Source organism: Protopterus annectens, chromosome 7.part0, assembly GCF_019279795.1.
Source record: "Protopterus annectens isolate FY-2018-M chromosome 7.part0, PAN1.0, whole genome shotgun sequence".
NCBI lineage: Eukaryota > Metazoa > Chordata > Ceratodontiformes > Protopteridae > Protopterus > Protopterus annectens.
Genome location: NC_056739.1, coordinates 492,076,040 through 492,101,425, shown reverse-complemented (window position 1 = coordinate 492,101,425; position 25,386 = coordinate 492,076,040). Strand labels below are relative to the sequence as shown.

The 25,386-nt window shown below is 41.4% G+C and overlaps 1 protein-coding gene across 5 annotated transcripts in view; it reads right to left on the bottom strand.

The window, feature by feature from the left end:
• Positions 1 to 25,386, bottom strand: part of CAMTA2 (calmodulin binding transcription activator 2) — a 2,181,461-nt gene that overhangs the window by 319,556 nt on the left and 1,836,519 nt on the right. For all 5 annotated transcript variants that reach the window (XM_044077091.1, XM_044077090.1, XM_044077092.1 and 2 more), the window contains one exon: positions 25,122 to 25,300. In XM_044077091.1, the coding sequence (XP_043933026.1) occupies positions 25,122 to 25,300 (179 nt within the window). The remainder of the gene's footprint in view (positions 1 to 25,121; positions 25,301 to 25,386) is intronic.

Below are 25,386 nucleotides of genomic sequence, written 5' to 3'. Positions count from 1 at the left end.
GAAGACCCCCCACACACAATCTAGTTTCCATTTGTGAAGGTCCGCTGTTGTCCAGATCAGCTTGTCTGCCACATAATTTTGCTCTTACTGACTATAGGATGCCTATACAGTCAGATTATACCATGAAGCTATATCCCAAGCTAATATGGCTAGTCTGCAGAGGGGGTTCAGAGTGGTTCTCCCTTGCTTGTTGATGTACCACATGACTGTGGTACTGCCTGTAGCAACTTGAAGTGGCCCCGGGGACCAATGATGACTCAGACAGTTGAGTGCCTACAGTAGGGCAAGCATCTTTTTTATATTTATGTGCTTGCATCTGACCTTGGTGTCACACACCTAGTGCTTTTATTCCTCCTGAAACTTCTCCCCAGCAAAATCAGAGGCATCTGTGGTGACTGACTACTTTGGAACAGAGAGGTAGAAGGGGAGACCTGGATTTACAGATATCTCTTGTCTTCACCAGGTGATCTCCCTTCGAACAAACCCCAGAACTGGGATATGAAAAGGTAAGGGGTGTTGGTGCTGGGACCAAAGAGGCTTCAGATACCACTGCATCTTTCTCATGTGGAGTCTTGCTGGGGGTATCACAAGAACCACAGAAGCCATGGAACACAAAATATTGAGGTATTCCCTCGCAGTGACCAAAGTCTGAGTGGAAAACCCTAGAAACAGATCTAGATATAGATTTATTTTTTCCCTGCAGAAGAAAAGCTCTTTAACTGTGGTGTCAAGTTAACATCCAGAAAACACAACCTTGTGAAGAGTCAGGAAAGACTTTTGAACATTCTCTTGAAATCCCTGCTTTTGTAAGAGATCTCTCATCCAAAGACAGAAATTCCTGACACTGTGAAAAAAGGTCTCTATAAAGATAAGCAAATTGCCTAAATATGGAAAAATGTGGATATCCTGTAGCCTGCAATGAGCTGTGAGTGGAGCCAGACACTTTATGAACACTCTTTGGTGCAGTGGGTAGTCCAAAGATTAAGGCAGACAATGAAAATGTGATCCAGACGCATAAAACCTTAAAAACACCTGAAGTTGGAATGAACAGAAATGCGAAGATAAACATCTTTTAAATGTAATGTTGCACAGAAACCTGAATGACGAAGAAGAGGTAACGGGTTGTGATGTGACAATTTTGAATTTGGGAATTACCACACTCTGGTTTAGGAAAGAAAGTTCCAAAACTTGTGTCCAAGCATTTTCTTTAGCACTAAAACATCCTTGAGTAAAGCCAACTTGGGAAGAGGGAAAGTACAGTTGTGTACACTTACCATAAATTTAGAATACCAAAGACTTAGTATTTCTGCGTCGGTTGCTGTCGCTCCAGGACTGACGTCAGGTCGTCAGTGGTATAAAAACAGGCAGCCAATGCCATTACATCAGTTTTTCTTGCCCTAACTGTCAGGAGCCCCTAATAAAGAGCTAGGTTATGGTGGAAGAACACCACCAGTAGAAAATAAATACCAAAAATTCCTTGTAAGGAGAGGGAGAGAGAGAGAGAGAGAGAGAGAGAAGGAGGGTGGAGGGAGGGAAACCAGGACTGCAACATTGAATACACTCGAACATCTACATTTATGGTAAGTGTACACAACTGTACTATGCTCTTCATGTTTCACTGTTGCAGTCATCACATTCCCAAAGCTGAAAAAAAGGGTGGAGGCAGTCAAGAAGACTGGGGGCTGGCTAGGATGCCCTGCAAGACTGCAGTGGCAAAGCCTGCCTTGGATTTGGAGAAGATAGGCAGGTGGTAATGCTTGGTGAAGGTATGAACAGAAGTCCATACTGCAGCCTCCAGGATGTCCCTGGTGGGGACCCCTCTGAGGAAAGCTGCAGAGGTGGAGGTTGCTCTTGTGGAATGTGCCCTGACCCCCTTGGGGGGAGATTTTCCATGCTGTTTGTAGCAGAAATGGATGCAATGTGCTATCCATTTGGAAATTGTTTGGATATGGCCTTGCCCTCTGCTCCTGCAGTGAAGCTGACAAGCAACTGATCAGTTTTTCTACAAGATTTAGCCCTGTCTAGATAGAATCTGAGCTGTCTGTGCACATCTAGAGAATGCAGAATCCTTTCCCCCCTTGTTTTGTGGGTTAGGGAAAAAGGTGGGCAAATGAATGGATTGGTTGACAGTCACACACTGGACACCACTTTTGGCATGAAGGATGAGTTAGTTCTGAGGGAGACCCTGTCAGCATGGAAAATGATGAATGGCTCTACAGCCATAAGTGCTTGTAGCTCTCATACTCTTCTAGCTGAAGTGATGGCCAGAAGCATGTCTGTCTTCCAAGAGAGGAATTTTAACTCTGCTGAAGCTGCAGGTATAAAGGGGGGGGGGGCAGGGTGAGCTTTTCCAACACAAAGTTTAGGTCCCAAGCTGGGGTAGGATCTCTTCTCGGTGGCCTTAAGTTGTTAGCCCCTCTTAGGAACTGTCTGATGAGAGGGTGCGAGAAAAGAAGTGGCTCTGTGCTGAAATGAGCAGAGTTGGCAGAAGCATGAATTTTGATAGAAGAGAAGGATAGACCCTTGTGTAGTAGGTCTGCCAGGTAATCCAGGATGAGAGGTAGGGTGGGCTGTGCCATTCTGGCTCCCTTAGCCTGGATCCAGGTGCAAAACCTTTTCTACTTGTCAGCATAAGACTTTCTAGTGCTGGGTCGTCTGGCTGCATGTATAACATCTAGAACTTGTTTGCTTAGACTGGCAGCTTGAGGAGAGGTCAGGGAATAAGCTAGGCTGACGGATTGAGGGTCTGCAATTGGGGATGCATGAATTCTCCATCCCTCTGAGTCAGGAGTGTTGGGATCTGAGGTAGTTGCTATGGTGTCAGGGGTGACAGGCTGCGCAGCAGTGGGTACCAGTGCTGTCATGGCCAGTCTGGGGCAATCAGGATTGTCCTCGGTTGTTCCTCCCTTATTTTGAGCAGTATCCCTGAAATGAGTGGTAGAGTGGAAAATGCATAGACTGAGAGGTTTACCCACTGGAAGGATACAGCATCCACTTTCCAGGCCTTGCTGTGACGTTCCCTGGTGCTGAATTTGCTGAGCTGATGATTGGAGTGGGAGACAAAGAGGTCTGCCTTCGGGGTGCCCCATTTCTGGGTTACAAGGGTGAAGGTTCTTTGGTCTAGCTGCCACTCATGTAGGTCTAGCAGGTTTCTGCTTAGGGTGTCTGCCAGAGAGTTTAGAGAGCCTGGCAGTAATTGTGCTAACAGGTGTAGTTGTATGGCTGTGGCCATGTGCCAAAGGGTCATAGCGAGCCTACTCAGAGGATAAAAGTGAATCCCTCCCTGCTTGTTGATGTACCACATCACTGTGGTGTTGTCTGTTCTGCTCAGCTGAGGCCCTGGGGAGAGTAGGGGTCTGAAAGCTGTCAGGGCGTGCTGAACAGCTAACATCTCTTTTTGGTTGATGTGCAGATGTATTTGATTTGGGATCCATTGGCCCTGAAAGCACCTGACATCCAGGTGGGCACCCCAGGCATAGTCTGATGCGTCTGTGGTGAGGGTCTGGGCAGCATGGGGCAGTGAGAAGGGAAGTCCCTTGTTGTGGTAGCATGCTGCTGCCCACCAAAGAAAATCTTTCCTTAGACAAGAAATCATTGGTATAAGAGTTTCCAGGTCTTGAGAGTGCTGACACCAAAGGCTTTTTAGGTACCATTGTAGTTTCCTCATATGCAGTCTGGCATATGGAATGAGTAGAATGCAAGAAGCCATGAAGCGTAGAGCTTGCAGGATTTTCCTTGAGGATAACTGGGTCCTGGTGGCTATTTGAGAGAAGTAGGTTGTCAGGTAGGTTTGTTTTTCTGGTGTAAGGAATGCCATCTGGGATGCTGTGTCCAGGCTTGCTCCCAGGAGTACAATTTTTTGTGTGGGTACTAATTTTGATTTCTTTTCCTTGACAGTATACCCCAGAGAGGTCAGTAGGTCCTTTACAAAGGTCAGGTGCTTTAGCAGCTTTTCCTGACTGTCTGCCTGAATCAGGCAGTCATCTAAGTATGGGTAAAGTTGAATAGTTCTTTGTCTGTAGAAAGCAATGGTGGGAGCCAGACATTTTGTGAAAACTCTGGGAGCAATGGATAAGCCAAAGGGAAGTGCAGAGAACTGAAAGTGCAGTGATCCTGCTTTGAAACGTAGGTATTTCCTGTATGATTCCCTGATTGAGATGTGTAGGTAGGCCTCTTTTAGGTCTAGGGTGGCTAACCAAGCATCCTTGGAAAGCATAGCAAGAAGCTGCTGGAGGGTGAGCATTTTGAATTTTGGTATCACCAGAAAGGTGTTTAGAATGGATAGGTCGAGGACGGGGCGCCATGTGCCCTCTTTTCTGGGTACCTGAAAGAGTCTGGAGTAGAAACCTTGGCCTGTCTGTTCTGCAGGAACATGCTCTATTGCCCTCATGGAGATGAGGGAAAGGACTCGGTTTTTGGCCTCTGCCCACTGGTTTGGGGGAAGATCTGGGAAACCTTTTGGGGTTGGCAGAGTGTGAAAATGAAATTTGTATCCCTGGGACACTACGTTGAGGACCCATCGGTCTTTGGTAATGGTGGCCCAGTTGCTTGCGTGGAAAGAGAGTTTTCCTCCTAGGGGCAAGTGCAGGTGGGCAGAGGGAAGGGGTGGAAGTGTAAAGTCATTGTGAGCTCGTACCATAAGGGGGTGGCTTTGCACTCCTTGGTTTTGAAAAGGAGGAACTCCATTGTTGGGGGGCCTGCTTCCCCTGGATCTGGACTGAGCTGACCTGGGGGGCAGGAAAGGACCAGTGCTTGGAGGGGCAATGCCTATTGAACCTCTGTGGCTGGACCTGTAAGAAGTCTTTAACTGTCTGCATAGATTTAGCGTTTTCTTCCATCTTTTTTAAGACCTCTTCTGCCTTGGTGCCAAATAAGTTGTCTTTGTGCAAGGGTGCATCCAATAATTTGGATTTGACATGGTCTGGCAAGGTCTGTTCCTTAAGCCAAGCATGTCTTCTAAGTACAGAACCAGTGACTGCTGCCCCTGCAAGATGCTTCTAGGGTGTCAAAACCACATTGTAAGGTGTGCTTAGTTACTTGCAGAATGCATTAACTCTTGTAACTCTTTATTTTCTGAACAAGCATGGAAAGAAGATATTTTTTGTTTGAAGAATTCCAAAGTATGTTGCTGATATTTCAGCATATGGAACTGACAATATAATGCTCTAATAGCAGGAATAGCAGAGGTGTATACTTTTTTACCCCATCTGTCTAATGCTCGGGAATCCCTATCTGAGGGGATGGGATTCTCAGTTGAAGTTGCTTTGATTCCTTTAAGTCCTTGAGAGATGACCTCGGGGCCAGCAGTAAGATTTTTGAAAATACATTTGTGAGAGTCAGGGACTCTATAGTACCTGTCAGGTTTCCTGGGAGTAGGAGGGAGGGTGTCAGGGGTCAGACCGGATTTCATAAAAACATCATCCACAACATCCAGGACAGGAGGAATGGCCAGAGATCTGTGCTGTGGAAGATCGAAGAATTCCCTGAGTATCTTTTTTGACTGAGGATAGTCCTGACATTCCCATTGGAAATGCTCCCTTAAAGTATGTAGGGTTTCCCCAAAGGAAAACCCTTAGGTGGAGAGGCTGAAGGGATGCATTCTTCTGCATCAGAATCCTCATAAGCAGAGAGGGGTTGCATATGTTTATATTCAGATGCATGAGAGTCATTGGACTCCTGTTCAGATAAAACTACTGGGGACAAGTCTCTTTTTCTATTGGAAGGGGTAGCCTGGCTTCCCCTGATAAGCATTATAAGGTCTTCCACCATTTTAAGCATTTGAGACTGAGGCAAGGAAACAGGGGCCTGAGCTTGGATCGTCATTTTTTTGGGTGTGTTTCGTACCCTGGGCCTTAGAAACTTGGTAGTTTTCGAAAGAACTGTAGATGCGAAAGAAGTTGTCGGTCTGTGTCCAGTATCAGTAGTGCGAAGTACTTCCTCAGAAGCCGATGCCTGCTCAGCGGCTCCGGACCCATCCAAGGTAGAGACATCCGCATGACCCTAAGTCGAAGAAGAGTCTCGCAACATACCAGACTCCGAAAGGGTCTCGGTAGCGGCCTGTGAATCCACAGAAGCGGGAATCAGGGGCTGCGAAAGCACCTCACTGAGAACCGGAGAACTGACGACTAGCTTAACGGAAATGTCATTGGCAGTTTTGGACCTGTGTCGTCTGTCTCTCCCTTTATCCTTAGGTTTTTTCGGAAGATCGGTTGTCGGATGGCTTACTGAAGCCATATCGGAAGTCAAGGACTGTGAGCAAAAGTATCTAGCTACAATAAGGGCCTGACGACATGTAGTTCTGGCATTGAACAAAGCACAAAAGCGACAGTGGGGGACGTCGTGGTCTGGGCCTAAACAAGTGATCCAGTAGGAATGAAAGACTCGGTGTGGTATTTGCTTTCCACAGGCGAAACAATTGTTAACTTTTTCTGACATTGGTTAGAGCAAGAAAAAAGGATCCCCAATGGGGTACTTAGCTTTAGAAGACTTCAACTTCAATTCAGAAATGAAAAACTCAGGTAGCAGCCGACCGACACTCGTGCAAACTGCTTCTGCTTTGGGGTCCTTGGCAAGAAAGACTGATGTAATGAGATCGGCTGCCCATTTTTATACCACCGACGACCTGACGTCAGTCCTGGAACCTCAGCAACTGATGCAGGAATACTAAGCCTCTGGTATTCGGCCCGACTGAGGGCTACCCTGGCAGGGATAACCCAAATGTGATGACTGCAACAGTGAAACACGAAGGACATCTGGTTTTACCACTCCCTGGGGTCTGGAGGGTGAAGAATTATCCCTAGGAAAGGTGGAATTTCCTCTCACTACCATCTGTAACCTAGATGAGTGATCAGAACCCATTTGTGTGAAATTATCTATTGCCAAAGAGAAAAGTGAGATTCAGCCTTTTTTGAAGAAAAAAGGGACGGTCAGTGTGAGAAGTATGATCAAAGCCTCTTAAACAGTCATTCTGACTTAATGGACTGTTCTTGGTTTTGGGAGTTTCCAGAATTATTCTTGTAACCCCCCTTGCCATTTCTTCATAAATGCCTGTTAATCTGTATTTTGTTGAGACTGCTTATTTTGTTTCTTACCAAAACTGGATGAGGAGTTAGATAATCCCTTTATCAGTATACCCCTTTCATCACACTGTTTAATCATCTCTGCAGCAGAGGGGCCAAAAACTAAATTGCTGTCCAAAGGAAAATTTGAAATCTCATTTTCAATAGCAACTGGGAAGTTCCGAGAACACAGCCACACAAACCTTTTCAAAACAGTACCAGTGGCCACAGCCCTGGAAGAAGTATCAACATAGTCATAATTACACTGTAAACAATGAGTACTGACTTGAAAGATAAAATAAATGAAATTATTTAAAGCTGATTTTTCCTCACGAGAAGAAACTGCCAGATAAAACATGCCTCTTACTTTCACAACTAGTGAGAACAAACCTTAAATTATGACCCTGAGAAATCAAAATTTTGATAATCAAAGGTGCAGAAGCATAAACTCTTTCCCATACTTATCAATGATTTCCCCATCCTTATCAGAAAAAAATAGGATTGGAATTAACTACATGTGTAGCATCAGAGGAATTAACTAAAACTATAGCTGCTGGAAAAGGTTTGGGAGGAGTGCCTAATAATTTAAAAGACTGAAGGACTTTATACATCCTATCTGCTTTTTCAAGGGCAGACTGTCAGGAAGATTGCAGGCACTAGTACATATACACATATCCTCCAAAGATGACAGAACTGGAGGAATGGGTGCACATTCTGGAAATTTCTTCTTTAACAGCTCATAGTATTTTATGAGGGACCTAGCAACCTCAATGTTCTCCCACTGAAAACAATGGCTCACCCCAGAAATAGTCTCAGAGAAATAACCTCCCATAGGAAGAGTCAGAAAAGGAGCTCTCCTCTGAGTCTGAATCACAAATCTGAAGAAAAAAAAAACTTTGTGTCCATTCATCTTCTTTGCCAGACTCAGAGTCTTGAATCTCTCCAGGAAAAGAGATATCCCTTTTTTATTTTACCAGAAACTACTGTACAAGAAAAATTAATGGCATGAATTAAACCCTGAGCCAGACCTACTAAACTACTTCTGTCTAAGGAAATTTGAGGAGGAGTAGATACATAATTAGTTTTCTGTTTCTTTTTGAAAGGAAACATGGGACCGACAGTGTTATTAATGGCAGCAGCAGCTTCCTAAGGGATGGACATAACATTGTAACGAAACAGGGAAGGCTTCCCTGTTCCCTTTCCAAGGACTGACAAGTGTGGCTCTCTCTTGCCCACAGAGGGGACCTCAGCAGCCACAAAGGATGTGGCTAACTCCCAGTCCATAGTGGTTGCAGATGATATACCAGAGGGATCCAGGGTAAAAGATGAGTGGTCTGAGGTACAACTAATGGCCACAGCAGAGTCACCCACCTGAGGATGAGGCAAATTGCTAGCCTGCTGTGATGGCAAAGGCTATTTGCTTAACTTTTTTCTGTGGCTAGAAGAAGGGCCAACAGTGGTACTGACAGACTGTTCCATGGTCAGGCAGAAAGTAGTGCCTCTTTCCCAGCAAAAACAAGCAGCAAATGCTGGTAAAAACTAAAAACCTTTAAAAGTCACATTTTTCACAGATAAAGACAAAGTAAAATGAATACATGTTATCAACAGAAAAGTTGTTTTTCAGTTAATTTCAACTATTTTTAAACTGACAGGAAGAAACACATTTTATAGTACAGTACAGTCTCATGACAGTCTGTTAAAACACAACTACTAGCTTTAAAATAACTTCCCTGAAGAGGAACGTATTAATAATAAACAATTATTGAATGGAAGTGCCCCCCCCCCCCAAAGGGTACGTATCTGCCCAGCAAAGGGACTGCACAAGCTGACCATTGATCCTTGAAACCTTGAAAGCTTCAGTGCAGTATACTCTTTGGTGGTGGTGGTGGTGGGGGGGGGGGTGATGGGGGGGGGGGCTGGCACTCAAACTTTTTTTTTTCTCCAAACATCTTTACTGAATTTTCACATATGACAAAGGCAATATGATATTTATATAAATGAAAAACATACAAAATAATACCACTTTAGTTGCAAACAGTTTACATCACAGACAGCATTGAAACAACTGTAGTTGCAAATATTATACATCACTTACAAACCATCCAGTCATTGTCAGTGAAACATTATATGGCTCATTCAAATCCTGCCTCCTAAACCTCGTTCCTGCTCTGCATATATTGTTCTCACAATTCCCATTTTTTCCTACATAGTTTGCTCCTTCCCTTTTCTAAAGATCCCAATTTCAGTTGTTTTATCTCTGTTACGATATTCATTACGTCTAGTAAAGTTGGACTAGACTTTGATTTCCATTTTCTAGTAATTGCTTTTTTGGGGGCCACCACTCAACAAGGCTTTACTATGTCTAGGCAAGTCCGATTCTGTAGCAAAACTCAAAAAAATCATCTCCCCAGTCAGTCCAATCTGTTCATCCAGCATAGGGAATCCCTAAAGTTTGCCAGCTCACTACACTCCCAAAAAAGATGTTCCCAGCTACCTCTTTCTTTCCTGTCACACCTCCAACATTTGTTATCCACCCGAGGAAAAATTCTTTGGAGTCTACTTGGGGTTTAAAAATACCTATGTAAACACTTCCAGGCAAAGTTTCTAAATCTTCTAGTCTTTGTTGCATATTTGGGAGATATACATATATCCCCCAATTGTCTCTCTTTGTGAATTGCTTATCCAGTCTCTCTCCCCAATACTTTCTAAGCTTCTCTAATTGATTCTTATTAATTATCATGCAATATTTTATATGCTTTACTAATTATTCATTTTTTAATGGCAGCTTCTGTTCTGGATTCTGATGGTCTTTCATTTAAGAGCCCCCTATTTCTTTCTCTTTGTCTATACTCTGATATCAATCCTTGACAGGGAAGGCAATCTCTAACCTGCAGTCCAAATAAATTCTTGGCCTCTTCCCATTCTATTACCTTTCCCTTTGCAGTTATTTGCTCCCAATACCTTGGTTCCTTTGCCAGGGACCTGGCACTCAAACTTGTCTTTTAGTCAGCTCAGCTCAAGCTACCAGACAGTTTGGAAATGTGGAAGGTACTCTGAAGCTATGGAAGATGGACAGATTTTATAACCTTGGCAGGATACAAGTCATACAGCTAAGGCTACTGCAGCAGTGATCAATGGTTCAGAAGTAATTGAAGCCGAAATGCAGACTGGTGACAGAGCAAGAACTGAGAGCATTTGGATGGGCCCAACCACCTTCAGAGACAAAGGCGATGGAATGACACTCATCTTAATCTGCATCTTGAAAAACTTCTGCAACAGATGATCCAAATTTACTTCCGAGGTACTCCCATAAGACCTGAAGGAATGCATGGAAAGAGCTGGGGAAGACCTGGAAGAGGGCACTCAAATTTCTCTTTTAAGTGGATTTCTTTGGGGAGTCATGCATGGTGAAAGGATCTATGAGTTCTGGATGCAGAGGAGGAGTACAGGTAATTAGGTGTTTGGACCCTACTGTGAGGTTTGCAGGGGAATAGTTTCAAGTGACACCCAGTAAGGGGGGAACACAGAGAAAGCCAGAAGGGGAGGACTATAAAAGGATCGAAGGACCTAGCACAGGTATTGAGTGATGTAGCATCTGAAGAAGCATTCTGCACACCCTGCAGTAAAAGCCTAAACAGCAGCTGTCTCTCAGAATAACTGATTTTAAGTGTTTTCCTTTTGCAATACAGAAGGCTAAGCATTTCTTGTCAGTACTTCATGCAAGCTACATTTCTTTCATTCTTCCTGTTCTTCCATGTAGTAGTCTTCATTTTTTTGTCAGCACCACATAAACAAAAGGTACTCATAAGCATTGTAATCTAAAACAAGACCACAACAGTAAGAATTACTGTTCCACTTGTGCAAAGGCATAGAGTAATGATCTACAGTCACTACACAAGATTAGATTTTTTATTAACAGGTCTCATTTTTCTTCTTGTCTGACTCCCTGCCTCTTGGATGACAGCACCATTCCTCCCCTCTGTTTTCAAGCTACTTAATGATTTCCCACAACTGTGTCAAGGACACTGTAAATGTAAAAAACAGGCATCAAAAGTAGCATGGGACTCTTGTGCTACTTATCAGATTTAATATCAAGCAATATACAACTTTTTCTAGGCAATAGTTCTGTGCATCATTAAAACTGAATGTAAATGAATATAGGGGTTCTATCTAGAAGGTGGATATCCCCCTCCCCCTCATTCTCCTGCCCATAACTAGATCAAAATTATCCCCTCTCCCTCCCCGTGGACTTGGCACCCTTTCTGTGCCTCTCCTTTCAGGGACTCTAAGATAGAGAGACTAGCTGTCAGGGTAAGAAGTACAACACCTAGATGGTCTTTCTCCAGTCTTGGCTACTTGGCTACCTGTTGTATCAAACTCTGGGCCTGTGGTATCGATCATACCTCCACTTTGGCTCTTTTGTACAGCTTGTGAGAGGGTCTTAGTGGATAGCATTGCTACTGGGTTGCCATTAATCCCATCTACCTATCACCTCTGCACTACCCTTATGTCTGCTTTTTGCATATAAAACTCTACCTTACTCTCCCTCTAATCACACACACAGAGGTTATCTCCTTCCAATTAGAAACCTCTTCAATTCCAGAACACTCACATATAGCTCATCCACACAGCCTATTTTACTCTCCTGCAATCACCAGATTATACTACTCCTCAAATTACCACTTTCTCTCTCTAAATCCTCTTTTGACAATTTATATCTAAATAAGTATCATACTCTACAAACACTTCCTTTAATCAAACTTCTCCTACTCCCCCTCCAGCCTTATTGTCCTTCTTTTACCAGGACTTTAAGCTTCCCCCTCAACAAATCTCCACTTTTACAAAGCAATGTTTTTCTACATACTGCAAACTGCTACTTTCATTATCTGCATCTCTAACCTACATGAACTCCAATAATTGACCCAGGGAATCCTTCTACTCCACTGAGTCCTCATCGAAAAACTCCAAACTACTATCCAACCATTCCCCCAGATAAGTTGCTCCTAGTCACCTGATCAAATAATACCAGGACTGATCTTGTACCACAAACAAAACTACATGGCGTCATTATAGATGCAAAAGGAACCAGTGGCATCAGCATACCTGCTTTCATCCCATTTATGTCTCTTCTAAATTCAGAAGTCCACACTCCACAAAAAGATCTTAAACACTACAATAAAATTGCCAAATATGCTACTGACCATCCTTATCAGTGTAATTTCTGCCTAACCCTTAAACATCTTGACTGAATAGAACTATCACATTACCTTATTTATACACAACTGTTATATAAAAAAAAGTTATATATAAATCTAACCACATCTCTCAACTGTCCTTATTTTGGAGGAATGTTTCTATTTTCAAGCTTGATTTGTCCTCCACGTGATGTACCTATCTTTTGAGGTATGTCCCTGTTGTCAAGCTTTATTTACCCCTTCACATAATTTTCTGAATCCCCCACATCACAAGCAATTTCTGAAGTTCTCTAGTATGGCGATGTGCAATACAAAAAAAGAATGATGTGTAAGATCATTTGCAACTTATGCATACACAAATAGACAGGAAAATATGTTTGCAGTCTTAAAAAATATATTTAAGTTAATATGTTTATTATAATGATAGGAGACTAACTGTAATTTAAGGAAAGAGAATGGGAAACCAACACAAGATGTGAAAGTACTGAAGGAAGTTATAAAACTGTGAAGGATTACAGCTAGGGAAAAATGGACTTACCAAAAGAAGTTATTAAATGTGGAGAACCACAGATAAGACAAAATAATGTACTTATTACAAAGGGATATTAAAAAAAAGAGATATATTATGTTCTAATGGAATGGAAAAAAAAAAGAAAAGGAGATGTGGAAATTGCTGAGTTTTCTCTTCCCAGAACTGTGTGGGCAAGAATAAGAGGGAAAGAGATAATAAAAGACGGAAAAGGTAACCACCGTGAAAAACTTTTCCAAAGCTAACTCTGGGCTTCTAAAAACTGAGGTGGCTAACTTCACGATACTCATGCAAATGGAGAATAAATGCAGGACTGCTGAATCATACTCCAATGCACTGTACGAACACGTACACAAATGCATGGAACGAGCCATTCCCAACAGAACCAAGACACTCTCCTCCAAAAAAGGAAGCCTATATGGTGGTCTCCTCCAAAAAAGGAAGCCTATATGGTGGTCCCCTGCCATAAACAAACTCTACAACAGAAGGAAGAAACTGTTGCAGAACAAGGCGAAGTCCCAAGACTGGAAAAACTCCCTTGTTAGCCTCAACAAAAAGCTGAGATCCCTCATCAAATCCTCTAAAGCTAGCTACGAAAACAAAAAATTGCAGCAGATACTAAAGACAACCATAAGGCCTTCTATAGTTTTGTCAAAAATCTACAAGGCAATGCTCAGATCTGCTCTGAACTACTACACAATGGTAACTCCTATACCGAGCCAACAGACATTGCCAATATACTGACCGAAAGATTCAGTACCAACTTTACCCCCCTCTCACTCCCTAAAGGGCCAATCACATGAGGAATGTCTAGTACCCAATATTACAGCTGCACAGGTTAAAATCCCACTGTCCAAGGCAATGAATACAGCTTCCATGGGACCTGACAATATCCCTGGCTGTGTTCTACATGAACTGCAAAATGAACTGGCACCACACCTGTGTGCCCTGTTTAATCACAGCCTCACTTCAGGCTTTGTCCCCACCGAATGGCACATTGCTACAGTCATCCCACTCCACAAAGGGGGTGCAACTACGGACCCTGGGAACTACCACCCCATTAGCCTGATGAATCTGGTATGTAAGGCTATGCAGCACATCATCATGGACCTAATTAATAGGGACATAGGGAATCTCTAGACTCTAGAACCCATGCAGTTTGGATCTGTGAAGGGTAGATCATCTCTGCTCAACCTGGTAGACTTCTTCAAGTCTGTCATCAGTGCTGTGGACGAAGGCAAGGTAATTCACGCAGCCTACCTCGATCTGGCCAAGGCCTTCGATACAATTCCTCACTCAAGAATCATAGATAAACTCACTAAACTAAGCATCAACCCCCTATGTCACAAGGTGTGTTGCAAACTGGCTTACTGACAGAACCCACACTGAAAGTAGCGGACTCCAAGTCAGACTACAGACCAGTCATGAGTGCAGTCCCACAGGGATCAGTCCTGGATCCTCTTCTGTTTGGCATCTACTTTTCTGAAGTCCAGGCCAAAACCAAGGGACTCTGGCTGACCAACTTCGCAGACGATTGCAAACTGGGAGCCATTATTAGCTCTCCAAATGATGTTGACATTCTACAGAAAGGCCTCATGGAGACCAATGACTGGGGTCAGAACCATGGCCTTAAGCTCAATGCCAAAAAATGCATTGTCATTCCCTTTGGGAAGAACACGGTACCCATGAACTACCACATCAATGGTAGTCCACTGAACACCGAAAGTGTTATAAGAGATCTGGGAACACAAGTGGATAGCAACCTCTCCTATGACAATCACATTACCACTGTGGTCAGAAAATCCTTCTATGTGGCACATCTCATTTCAAAAGGTTTTGCATCCAGGAAGAAAGAGGTCATTGTCTCTCTCTCTCTCTCTACTCTTCCCTCATTAGACCAATTATCGAGTACAATGCCCCATTTGGCATGTACCTCACTAGACATATGTAACAACTAGAAAGGCCACAAAAATACCTCACTAAAAGGATCCTAGTCCTTAAACACTTGCCCTATGTGGAAAGACTAAAAAAAACTCCAGCTTTTCTCTGTATCATATCATCTACTTAGAGGCGATATCTGCTTGAACTACAAAGTCATGTCAGACCTAGCGCTGTTAGATATGCTACATCTAAAGAAATCCCAATCCCTCCGTGCCACACGCACCAGAGACCTCAACCTCATTACCACAATCAACAGAACTTGCTGGAGGGATAGGTTCCCAACCCAGAGACTGCCCATGCTCTGGAAGAGACTTCCCTTACAAGTCAAGCAGAGCACTTCACTAGCTCTCTTCAAGGGAAATATTGACGAGTTGATGGGAAATAAAAAAATTCACCCTGGGGATCATTTCAGTGGCGCTGCTGGACAGAGGCACTGGGAAATAACGTCAGGCAGCATGTTGCCAAGGAATCCTCTGGGCTAGGCTTGTAAAAGCTCCAGGGCCATTAGCCTAGTACATTCCTATGAACCTATGAAAAGGAATAAAAGGCTAACTGGTAAAGTTAGTAAGACAAAATAAATGAAGCAAGGAGTAAGAAATTTTGAGAAGAACATATGACAAATATGGAAATCTATGAAAATTGGTCTGTATGCTGGGAAGTGTTTAAAGAAACATATAAAAAAGTTTATTTAATGGCAGAAAACAGAATGAAAAATAAAAAGTAATGTATATGAAACAATAGAACTCCTTCAAGTAGCAATCAAGAAAAAAGGAAACAGAATAAAAGAGATAGAGAAAAGGTTGTATGAGAAAAGGTTAAAAATCTGTTACTTGGGCAAATACTTTTCTTAAAAGGAAGGAAAGAGGAGGTATCACAGTTGACTAGATAAGCTGCTCCACACAGTAGAGGAAAGCCCTAACTATGTCATAGGTGACCTGAGCAGAGTTTGAATAGCAGCTTGGGTGCCTGTAGGAGATGGCAGAGGAAGACATGAGTGAGTGGCTGCAGGGCTGTTCTCTGCCTGGGTGTCCCTGGCTCTCAAGATCATGGAACAAATGGGTTGCTGACTAAGTGCAAGCACAGGAAGCAGCCCTCCTTGCAGGGAGAAAAAAAATACAGCCGACTACATCTGTCAACATGCTTTAGAAGTTATAAGAGCATGATATTACTCTGACATGACACAAGGAAAATCCTATTTTCCTGAACAGAATGAATCACCTTACTGCTACACCTGTACAGCTCTATCCTGGTGGTGTTCTATGGCACAAAGTGAACAAGTTACAGAGAAGCATGCACTTTCAAGCAGTTTAAGTAATGCTCAGCTATACTACAGCTACTGTCAGCTTATTGCTTCTTGTGTTAGGTAAGAGCACGAAGAGGTTTGTAAACATTGTCTTACTAAATAGGATTTATGAGTGGCATGGCCCTAGATCAGATACTTTTATTTGCCTGATCATAGTGTAGTCCTGAGATATTGCTATCAATCAGGAGAACAAAGTTAAGCTTTATTTTGTATCTTCACTATAACTTTTATCTTGATATTGTTTTGTTTTAATGAAATTCCCTGCTCTTCTTCCAGTATGTACCACAGTATTGTTAACATCAACCTGAACTATCACCAAGCCTGGCAGATGAGAACTAGGTTTAGTATACCTATATTCCTGGTACTACTTCCCACCTCCTCCTGAATCCAATAAACTAAAAATTATAAAGTGCCTTTTGCAAAGCTCTATAACAAATCCCCTGGTATATAAAAATGTAGACTGGATCCTTGCCAGCAGAAGCTTGCTGTGGCCAGTTCTGATGTGCTTGGTCTTATGATTTATCAGATCTTGGTTGCTTCTTTGAGGAAAATAATTTTTACTTTAGGTTTGAAAGAGACACTGGTGATTCCAACCCTCAAGAAACTTTCATTAGATCCAAACACTTTGGATAATTACTGCCCAATATGTAACCTCCTCTTTTTTGTTAAGGTTACTGAGAAACTTGTTTTTATGCAGCTTGAGACTCATCTTAAAGTCAGTGGACTCAAGGACACATTCCAGTCAGGGTTTCATACTTGCCATAGTACTGAAATAGCACTTATAAGAGTTGTAAATTATCTCCTAATGCTAAGAGAGCAGTGGTGTTATACTGGGGTTGGTCATCTTGGATATCTCTATGGCACTTGACACAGGTGGCCACAAAATCCTAAGAAGAAAGACTTTGATATTAGTGTGGGATTTCTGCTACAGTTTTAGACTGGTTTGTATCGTACCTGTCTTACTGTACACCAGGAGTGTCCAACCCGCGGCCCGCGGGCCGCATGCGGCCCTCAGAGCTCTTCCATGCGGCCCGCGACCCTTAAATTTAAATTTAAGTTTAATTTACCTTTTTTTCCGTGTGTTTACACGTCCGCGTACTTTTGCTGTTCTGCGCATGCACCAACTTTCTTTTTTTTACGTTTTTTTCATACCAGCGTCTTTCCGCTGGTATGCGCATGCGCGAAAACACCGTTCGAGCGTTTTTTATATTACTGGTAAAAGAAAAGCTGAAGCGCGATCGTGAAGAGTGGATTTATTATTTCGTTGTGTGCACACCGACTACACTACAACATAGCAAAAGGTAAGTTAAGTATTTTTGTGTCTGCTCCCTTAGTTTAGAATGGGTTAAGTCTGGAAGGTGCATTTTTGGAGTTATTTTTGTATTAGTGGCCAGTTTGAAAGGGATCTGGCTGAGTGCTGTCTGTATTTCCGAGGGTATACTTGACAATCTGTATTAGGGTCTTGTCTTTAAAGGTGGACAACATCCAGTATTAGAGACTGTAAGGGTGGCAGTGACTCATTTCATACTGAAACTAGTGTAAGCCGTTGTCCATTCTTTATTGTAGTAGTACATTGGTGTTTTTTGTTGTTAGCTCAGTTGATGAAGCATTATTATAATGTGGTATTAGTAGCGGAGTTTGCAACAATAAGGGGCAGTTAGTGTTCAATCCTAGGAATTAGTCCATTAATGGCTATGGAACAAAAGAATTGTAACTTTCAGTGTATTTTCAAATAATTGCATGCTTCAAGTGAAGGGAAGTTTATTTTTGCTCACACTGTTGTTCAATGTGCAACTGTTTTGTTTTAAATATGTCTGTTAGTGTTTGTGCTACTACAGAATTTGAAAGTAATGTTTGTAGCACAATAAATGGTCTTCTTTCTTTTGGTGCAGGTTCTACTCCCACAGCATGAGATTAATTGCTGATACTGTAGTAGTGCATTTTAAGTGGGGACTGGGATGCTGCACTCCTGAGTGTGTCTTCCTTTGTGTGAGAGACCAACTATAAACCTGTTTTTGATTTGCCATCCATGCTCAGTCTATTACAAAGATGTTTGCCAGCAGCAAACTTTTCGTGTTACAAATCTCTTTAATGTAGAAGTAATCAGATACATTTTACTTCTACACAGATGGTTCATATTGACTTATATTAGTGGATTGTAATGACAGAAGTTTGAGTAGCCTTTTATGGTTGAAATGTTCTGAAATGGATGTTTTGTTTCATTGGTACTAAAAATGTTTAAAATTGCAAATTTAAAACACGATATAACAAGTAGTGCTGTATTATACAAGGAATATGATTTAATACAATCAGGAAGGTGAACCAAAGAACACATGCATGGTCCTAAAATGTAGGCAAGGGCCCTATGATTTGAAAACAGCTCAAAGGTATACTTTATCCACCACTGGCGAGATGCATTTTCTTTGAATGTGAGTTTCAATGGAGTTTCAATGAATGTGAGTTTGAAGAACAGAAAAGTTTACTGTTGTTCATTCTGTTTGTTTTCATTATGAGACTATTGTTTCGCTAACAAATGGTTATCTTTTTGTGCGTTAAAATTTGAAATAAAAGTTTTAAATTACTGTAAGTCAAAATATCTGTAGTCATTGGAGAACTAAAGAAAAATAGTATGGTAACTGGTGAGACAAGGCCAAGTAATGCGCACTGGGGTGGCTGGAGGTGTCTGCTGTGTATGTGGGGGCCTGATACCATACACTGCCTAGGGCCCATTTGACCATAATCCAACTCTGCATGTGACATCCCATTGCAAGCATATACTTCTTTCTGTTTTTCTATCCTTCTGCCTAATCCTCTCTACACCTCAATCCTTCCTGTAGACTAGAGTGAGAGCAAGAAGAATATAACATTATTCCTAAGAATTGGAGGTGGTTGTAGGCAAAATGTTGAGGGATCAGTGATGACAGGGATAAGGGCATGTTTAATTTTTTTGTGCAGCTTGACTGTAGTTGTGTTGGTATTTACAGCAAGCTAGCCTAACTACTAGTTCCAAAGTACTGCAAAATCAAACTGTAGCTTTCTAATTATTTCATGAGTTGAATTCCATACCTAGTGACTGCGTAATGTATGTAGATGTGGTTTTCAAGTGTCAGGAAGTCATTATTAATAAATGAGAATTCAATGGCTCCAAGAATGGACACTTGTGGGACTCTGCAAGAAATGTTTCCATTTACTGAGGAATCATAAGCTCCACATGTGGTGTAGGATTGATTGGATGGGTAGTTATGAAACTACTGTAAACCTCTGGAGAGAAGCTGAGTATTGTATACCTATTTAGTAATTGCCTACAACTGACTGTTTCAAAGCCTGTATCGAGGTCAAGAAGTATTGTACCAGTTATCAGACCAGACATGGTACTGTAATTGGAATGGAAGCAGTGTTTGACAGTCATTCGCAAGTGATTCTTTTTCCAAGTAATTTTGCTAGTGGGCAACTGTTGGCAGTAGGGTAGAAGTCTGAGGGATATTCAACCGTTAAGAGATTTTCAGTGTCAAATAGTTTCATAATTTTATTAGGTTTAATTAGTTGCTTCACACTTAGGTCCCGAGTAACACATGAGACTTGCAAGTTCATGTGTAGTTCAAACATTTTTTAATAATTGTAGTACTACATTAACAGAGTATAACCTAGTACTAGCTTTTTATTTATTAGTACTGGTTGATAATAATTTTATCACTACTACTATTTATGATAGTTTGGATGAACTTGGGTTCTTAGTTTAAACTAGCTAAAATGTCCGTTTTTAAACGAAAATACTTTTATGTATTTTATGCATTTTGTTAATTCTAAGAAACTATTGTACTTAATTAATGTTTTTAGTACTGGATGTACTGTTAATGGATTAATTCAAAGGTTTGTACTTGTTAAATTTTTTTTACAAATAAACTAAGATGTTAAATTTAACTGTTTTTGAAATAATTAGAATGAGATATTGAATTTTAGGGCAAATATTATGCATTTATTAATTTATTTATTGTTCAAATTCCCCTACAATACAGCCACATTAGTCCACATACCTGGGGTCTTGCTTTTTTTTTTTTTTTTTTTTTTTTGCTCTTCAGTTAATGTGAGACCTTTTTTTTTTTGCTCCTCACTTGCCGTTTGCCCCCAGACCATTTCTGTTGACTCAATGCGGCCCTTGCAACTGAAAAGGTTGGACACCCCTGCTGTACACAGTCTACTCAGGACTCAGTTCATCTTCTAAATGTAATCTGGACTGTGGAATCCCACAGGTTCTATTTTAGGACCTTTCTGTTCATTGTATATATGGCTCCTTTTGGAGACATTACAGGAAAGGGGATTAGCGTACCATAGTTGCACAGATGATTTACTTCTTTTCACAAGAAAATGTTGTTTGTATTTCTTTCCTGGGTGCTGATTAGAAGCCAGTCAAACCTGGCTTGTTAATAATCAACTAAAACTGACCACTAAGGCCTTGTTTGTCCATCTAACTCTGAGAGATTCTTTTGCCATACCTTTAACTAATTTTATTAAGGATAGGCTGGAATTTGTTAGTAAGGTAAAGACTCTGGGTGTCTGTCTTGACTTCTGGCTTACACTGCAGGATCAGGTGTCAGCTGTAATCATCTTCTACCATCTTAGAAACATCTCCAGGATCATACAAAAAGATTCCACAAAAAGATCTCTCGATTGTTATTCAAGTCTAGCTCTCTTCCAGATTCGACTACTGTAATACTCTTTACCTGGGAGTGCCCAGTGCTGAAATGGATTGGTTACAAAAGGTGCAGAACTCTGCAGCTACATTTACTAACTGGTACATCACGTTACCAACAAAATTTACCTTAAATGCACAATTTACACAAGCTTCCAGTCCGGTATAGGACCAGCTTCAAGATTCTAGTACTGGTGTATCTGTCCATTCATGACCTGGATCCGTTACCTCAATGAACTTATCACGCCTCACTGCCATGTCCAAGACTTACGCTCATGTTCCCAGGGGCTGTTAGTGGCTCAACAGATCAACTATGTTAATTCAGGTTTTCGATCCTTGTATTATCAAACCCCATATCTGTGGAGCTCAATACCTTGGTAGCTACATGAATGTCCCTCCCTGACCAGTTTTAAACAGGCCCTAAAGACATATTTATTTCACCTAGCATATGATACTGGAGACTGATTTCATTGTTTGTATTATGTCTTGCAAAATTAAGTTATTTATATGCATTCTACTTGTATTTTTTTTTCAAATTTACCTGTAATGGTGTTTTGTTTTAAAACAAGTTAATAAATTTGAATGTGAACTTGAAGAGGCAGACTTCTAGGAAATTGTTTTTTTTTTACTGTACAGAAAACTAACATAACCTTTTACTCACTTACTGACACATGTGCCTCACCCACTTCATCTTTTTTAGCCTAGTCAAAATTAGTCTCCATCCAAGTCATAGAACAACCATGGCACCTGATCAATTCTGCCTTCTCATAGTTCCCTTCATATAGTATTTGTCTCTCTTACTTGCGTCTTAGATTTATACTAGGCTAATAACCATCAGAGTCTTTATAAGCCTAGCCATGCAACCTAACCAAGTTTTGTCTCCAAGTACCTTGGACGCATACATGGTGAGAGCGTGTTAGTAGGAAGGTAGCCAAGGGTTATGTGGGAGGTGGGGAGGGGTATGTTAATAGGGGATTAATTTACTTGCAGTTGATATCTGTCCATCAGAGACATGGAGACCAGACCAAGGGGGAATTTGCAATTTCCCATTCAATGATCAAGGTTTTGTTTGAACAGGTCAAGGATGAACTCGGCTTCATGTGGATGGAGAGCTTATTTAACTCTGCAGGAATCCTTTGAGATGCATATTGGTTTCTTCAGCATGCCAGCATGTTCTGCAGGTAAAGTTCAGGTCCTTCAATCTAGTGTTTCTGGTACTGTTTGTTTTGTGGACATGCAAGAGATCCATCAAAGCTGGATGACTTATATGCTGGGTTTAGCTTATCTCTTAGAAAAGTGTAGGACACTGAGTGCGGAGATAGGTCTTTAATGGTGATCTGTGTAGGGCAGGGTATTCACACCCTAGATTCCCCTCATGGGGAGCCTTTGAGACCATTCCAGGTACTTGCCAAAGGAGGCATTGTACTCAATGGTGGGTCTGAAAAGGGTTTAGTAGAGTGGTACTATAACTTCCTTAGACCAGGATCCCACACCCTTGCTTATGAGCTGGGAAGCATAGAATGACTTTCTTTCTATCTTCGCTATGTGTTGGTCGAAGGCCAGATTACTGTCTACATATGTTCCCAGATCCCTAACTACCAGGTCAGCTGCTACGGGTGTTTTACAGATGCAGTAATTAGCCTGGGTGGATGATTTTCCAAAGGCACCATAATGCACTTCTTCCTAATGAGTTTTAATCCATGGCTTTGGCACCAGTCATTTGTTTGTGCTGGATGCTCTTATAGGATGCCAGTGGCATGGGGGAATCTATGATAGCTCCCAATTTACAGCCATCTCTGAACTTGGTCAGCCAGAGACCTTTGACATTAGTCTCGACGTCCAAGAAGTAGATGTCAAACATGAGCAGGCCTAACACAGAGCCCTGGGGTACTCTGCTGGTGACCAGTCTCCTAGTGGAGGAGGTCTCACCAATCCTGACTTCTTGAGTCCTAACTGTGGGCCAGCCAGCAATCCAGTAAGTTATGTACAGATTTATGCCTAGTTCTGAGAGTTTGTCAATAATACCTGAGTGGGGTATTGTATTGAACACCTTGACCAGATCAAGGTAGGCAGTTTGCACCATTTTCCCCTCATCCATAGCCTTGGTGACACCCTAGAAGAAGTCAACCAGGAAAAGTAGGCAAAAACTGTGCTTAACAAAGCTACACTGGGATGGGTACAGCATCTGTAAGTTGTCAATGTCCTTGCTGATTATTTTCATGATAATTTACTCCATGGCTTTGCATTTTAGATATGTCAAGACTGACAGGTCTGTAGTTCCCAGGGCCAGATGATGGTCCACCCTTATGAAAAGGGATGACCATCACACACTTCCATTCACCTGGTAAGTAACCTGTTTTGACATTGTACTTGTAGACTGCAACATGCTGTCCTGCTAGGTCATGTTTTACGCTATTTAGGAAGCAACTGTGGATATTAATTTATTTATTTGTTGACCAGGAAAAGTCTGACTAACACCCATTTTTAGGAGAAACCCAGGGAAAAAGCTTCACATTTAAGTTAAACATGATGCACATTTATAATTGCAGGGTAAAAACATCTGCACGTTTACATGATTTTTAAATATTCTTACATGAGCATAGCATTTTAACAGAAAAAGCACGAGAGAAATGAACATAAAGCTGGCTATTAAATAGAAAAATATAATACGATAACAGTTAATGTATTTATAGCATGATAGCTGCAGGGAAAATATTAAACTGGGGTGTTTTTGAGGTTACTAATAATTTAGACAGACAAGTAGTAATGTAGCTTAAAAATGAATGATGAGAGATATAAAAGGAGAAGTTATGGAAATGAGCGGGAAGACAAATGGACAGCGGAGGAATTATACTTTGTGGTGGGGTGTGAGAGAAGGAGGAAGAGTAACAGTTTAGGAAATTAGTGCAGAAGAGCAGCAATAAGTACAAAAGACTGAGAGGCAAAGTGGCTTTAAGAGGCGGAGAAAAGTAATCTGAATAAAGCTAGCCAAATGAGCAGGAAGAACTTTGCCATAGGTGCTGTTTAAACAAGGTTTTGACATTAATTAAATTTTTTATCTGTCTTAACTGTGCGGGGATTTCATTCTAGTGTTCTGACACATAATGGGAGTACAGAGTCACCAGAAGTGTTGAATGTCTTACCGATGCTTAGTAAGAATTTGTTGCTACAGCGAAGGTCCCTAGTGGGTGAAAAGTGGAGTAGAGTATTTTGTAATGCATGGCTTTGGAGAGTACAATATGTCCTGGGTAATGATTAGTTGTGAGTTATGCCAAATAGTTTGAGACTTCAAGCCAGCTTAATTGTTTTAATGCAAGGCAGTGGCGTGTTTTATGAAGTTGGTTGGTTACAAATTTAGCTGTTTTGTAGCAGCAGGAGGCTAGTTTAGTTTTATACTGTGTTGGTATTTGTAAGAATAGGAGAAGCATATAACAGAAGGAAGGAGGTATGCTGCTGCTCTGTCAGCAAGGATGTTGGGGCCCAGTGTAGCAGTGCTTTTGGCCTTAGTGAGTGCCACCAGGATCTGCTCCCTGTTGATACTTGGGGGGAATACGCTAGAAGGATTTCACTGGAGCTAGCTGGGGGTGAAGTTAGAGCTAAATTTATCAGACAGTGGATTCGCTACACCACCCTGGTCAGTGAAGGTTGTGCCATTTATGACCAACTCTGCACACTGCTGAGTGTTACCTTTAAGGCTCCTGACAATCTGCCACTCAATTTTTCATTTATGTAGCTAAAGACAACAACATTTCCCCCTTACAATTATGAAGGAGAAGAAAATCATCTCCCTTTTCACTTTCAAGTAATTACATAATTTTCCACGAGATTAATTTTCCCCACAGTGTGTTTTCTCCCTCTTCTGGTGCAATACATTTGGTAAAATGACCTGTCTACACCTTTCTTGGACTTCATGAGTTTCCATAAGATCTGATTCCTTTCTTTGACTACTACTGATTATTACTATATCAGAATTAAAACCAGTCTAGCATGATTCGGAAGTGCTTTATTTCTTTAGTTTGTTCTCTACAGCCTCAACTCAGACCAATCAGACTTGCTAAAAACTATGCATGTATATGTGTGTGTGTGTGTGTGTGTGTGTGTGTGTATTATATATATATATATATATATATATATATATATATATATATATATATATATATATGTACACACACACACACATATATATATATATATATATATATATATATATATGATTATATGCACTTCATATGATACACAAGCCATCTCTACACAAAACAGCAATGGCTGACTTCACATAGGGAGCCACAGTGGAGGTGGAATGACCCACTGCTCTAGCTCATTCATTCTTGCCAGACTAGTCACTTAGCCATTAACATTTTAGGGCAAGACACAATCCTAAGTACATACCCTTCTAAGAACCTACCTCCATCTGATGAGAGTTTCAATAAGTCTTGCATAACCTTGTGCAGCGGCAAGATGCAAAAGCGTCATACCCCGAAAACTGATATCATGGATAAGGTGCTCAGGGTGCAGCCAGCAGGGGCGTGACATCATTTTTTCACAGACTGCAACAATCCGTTCTTCAAAAGAATCAGAAGAAGCCTAGAAAAGACAGACTGCATAGTCAAGGCTTACGTTATATCATTATGCTATATTCAAACGTTCTATTCCTTAAACAATGAAGCTTC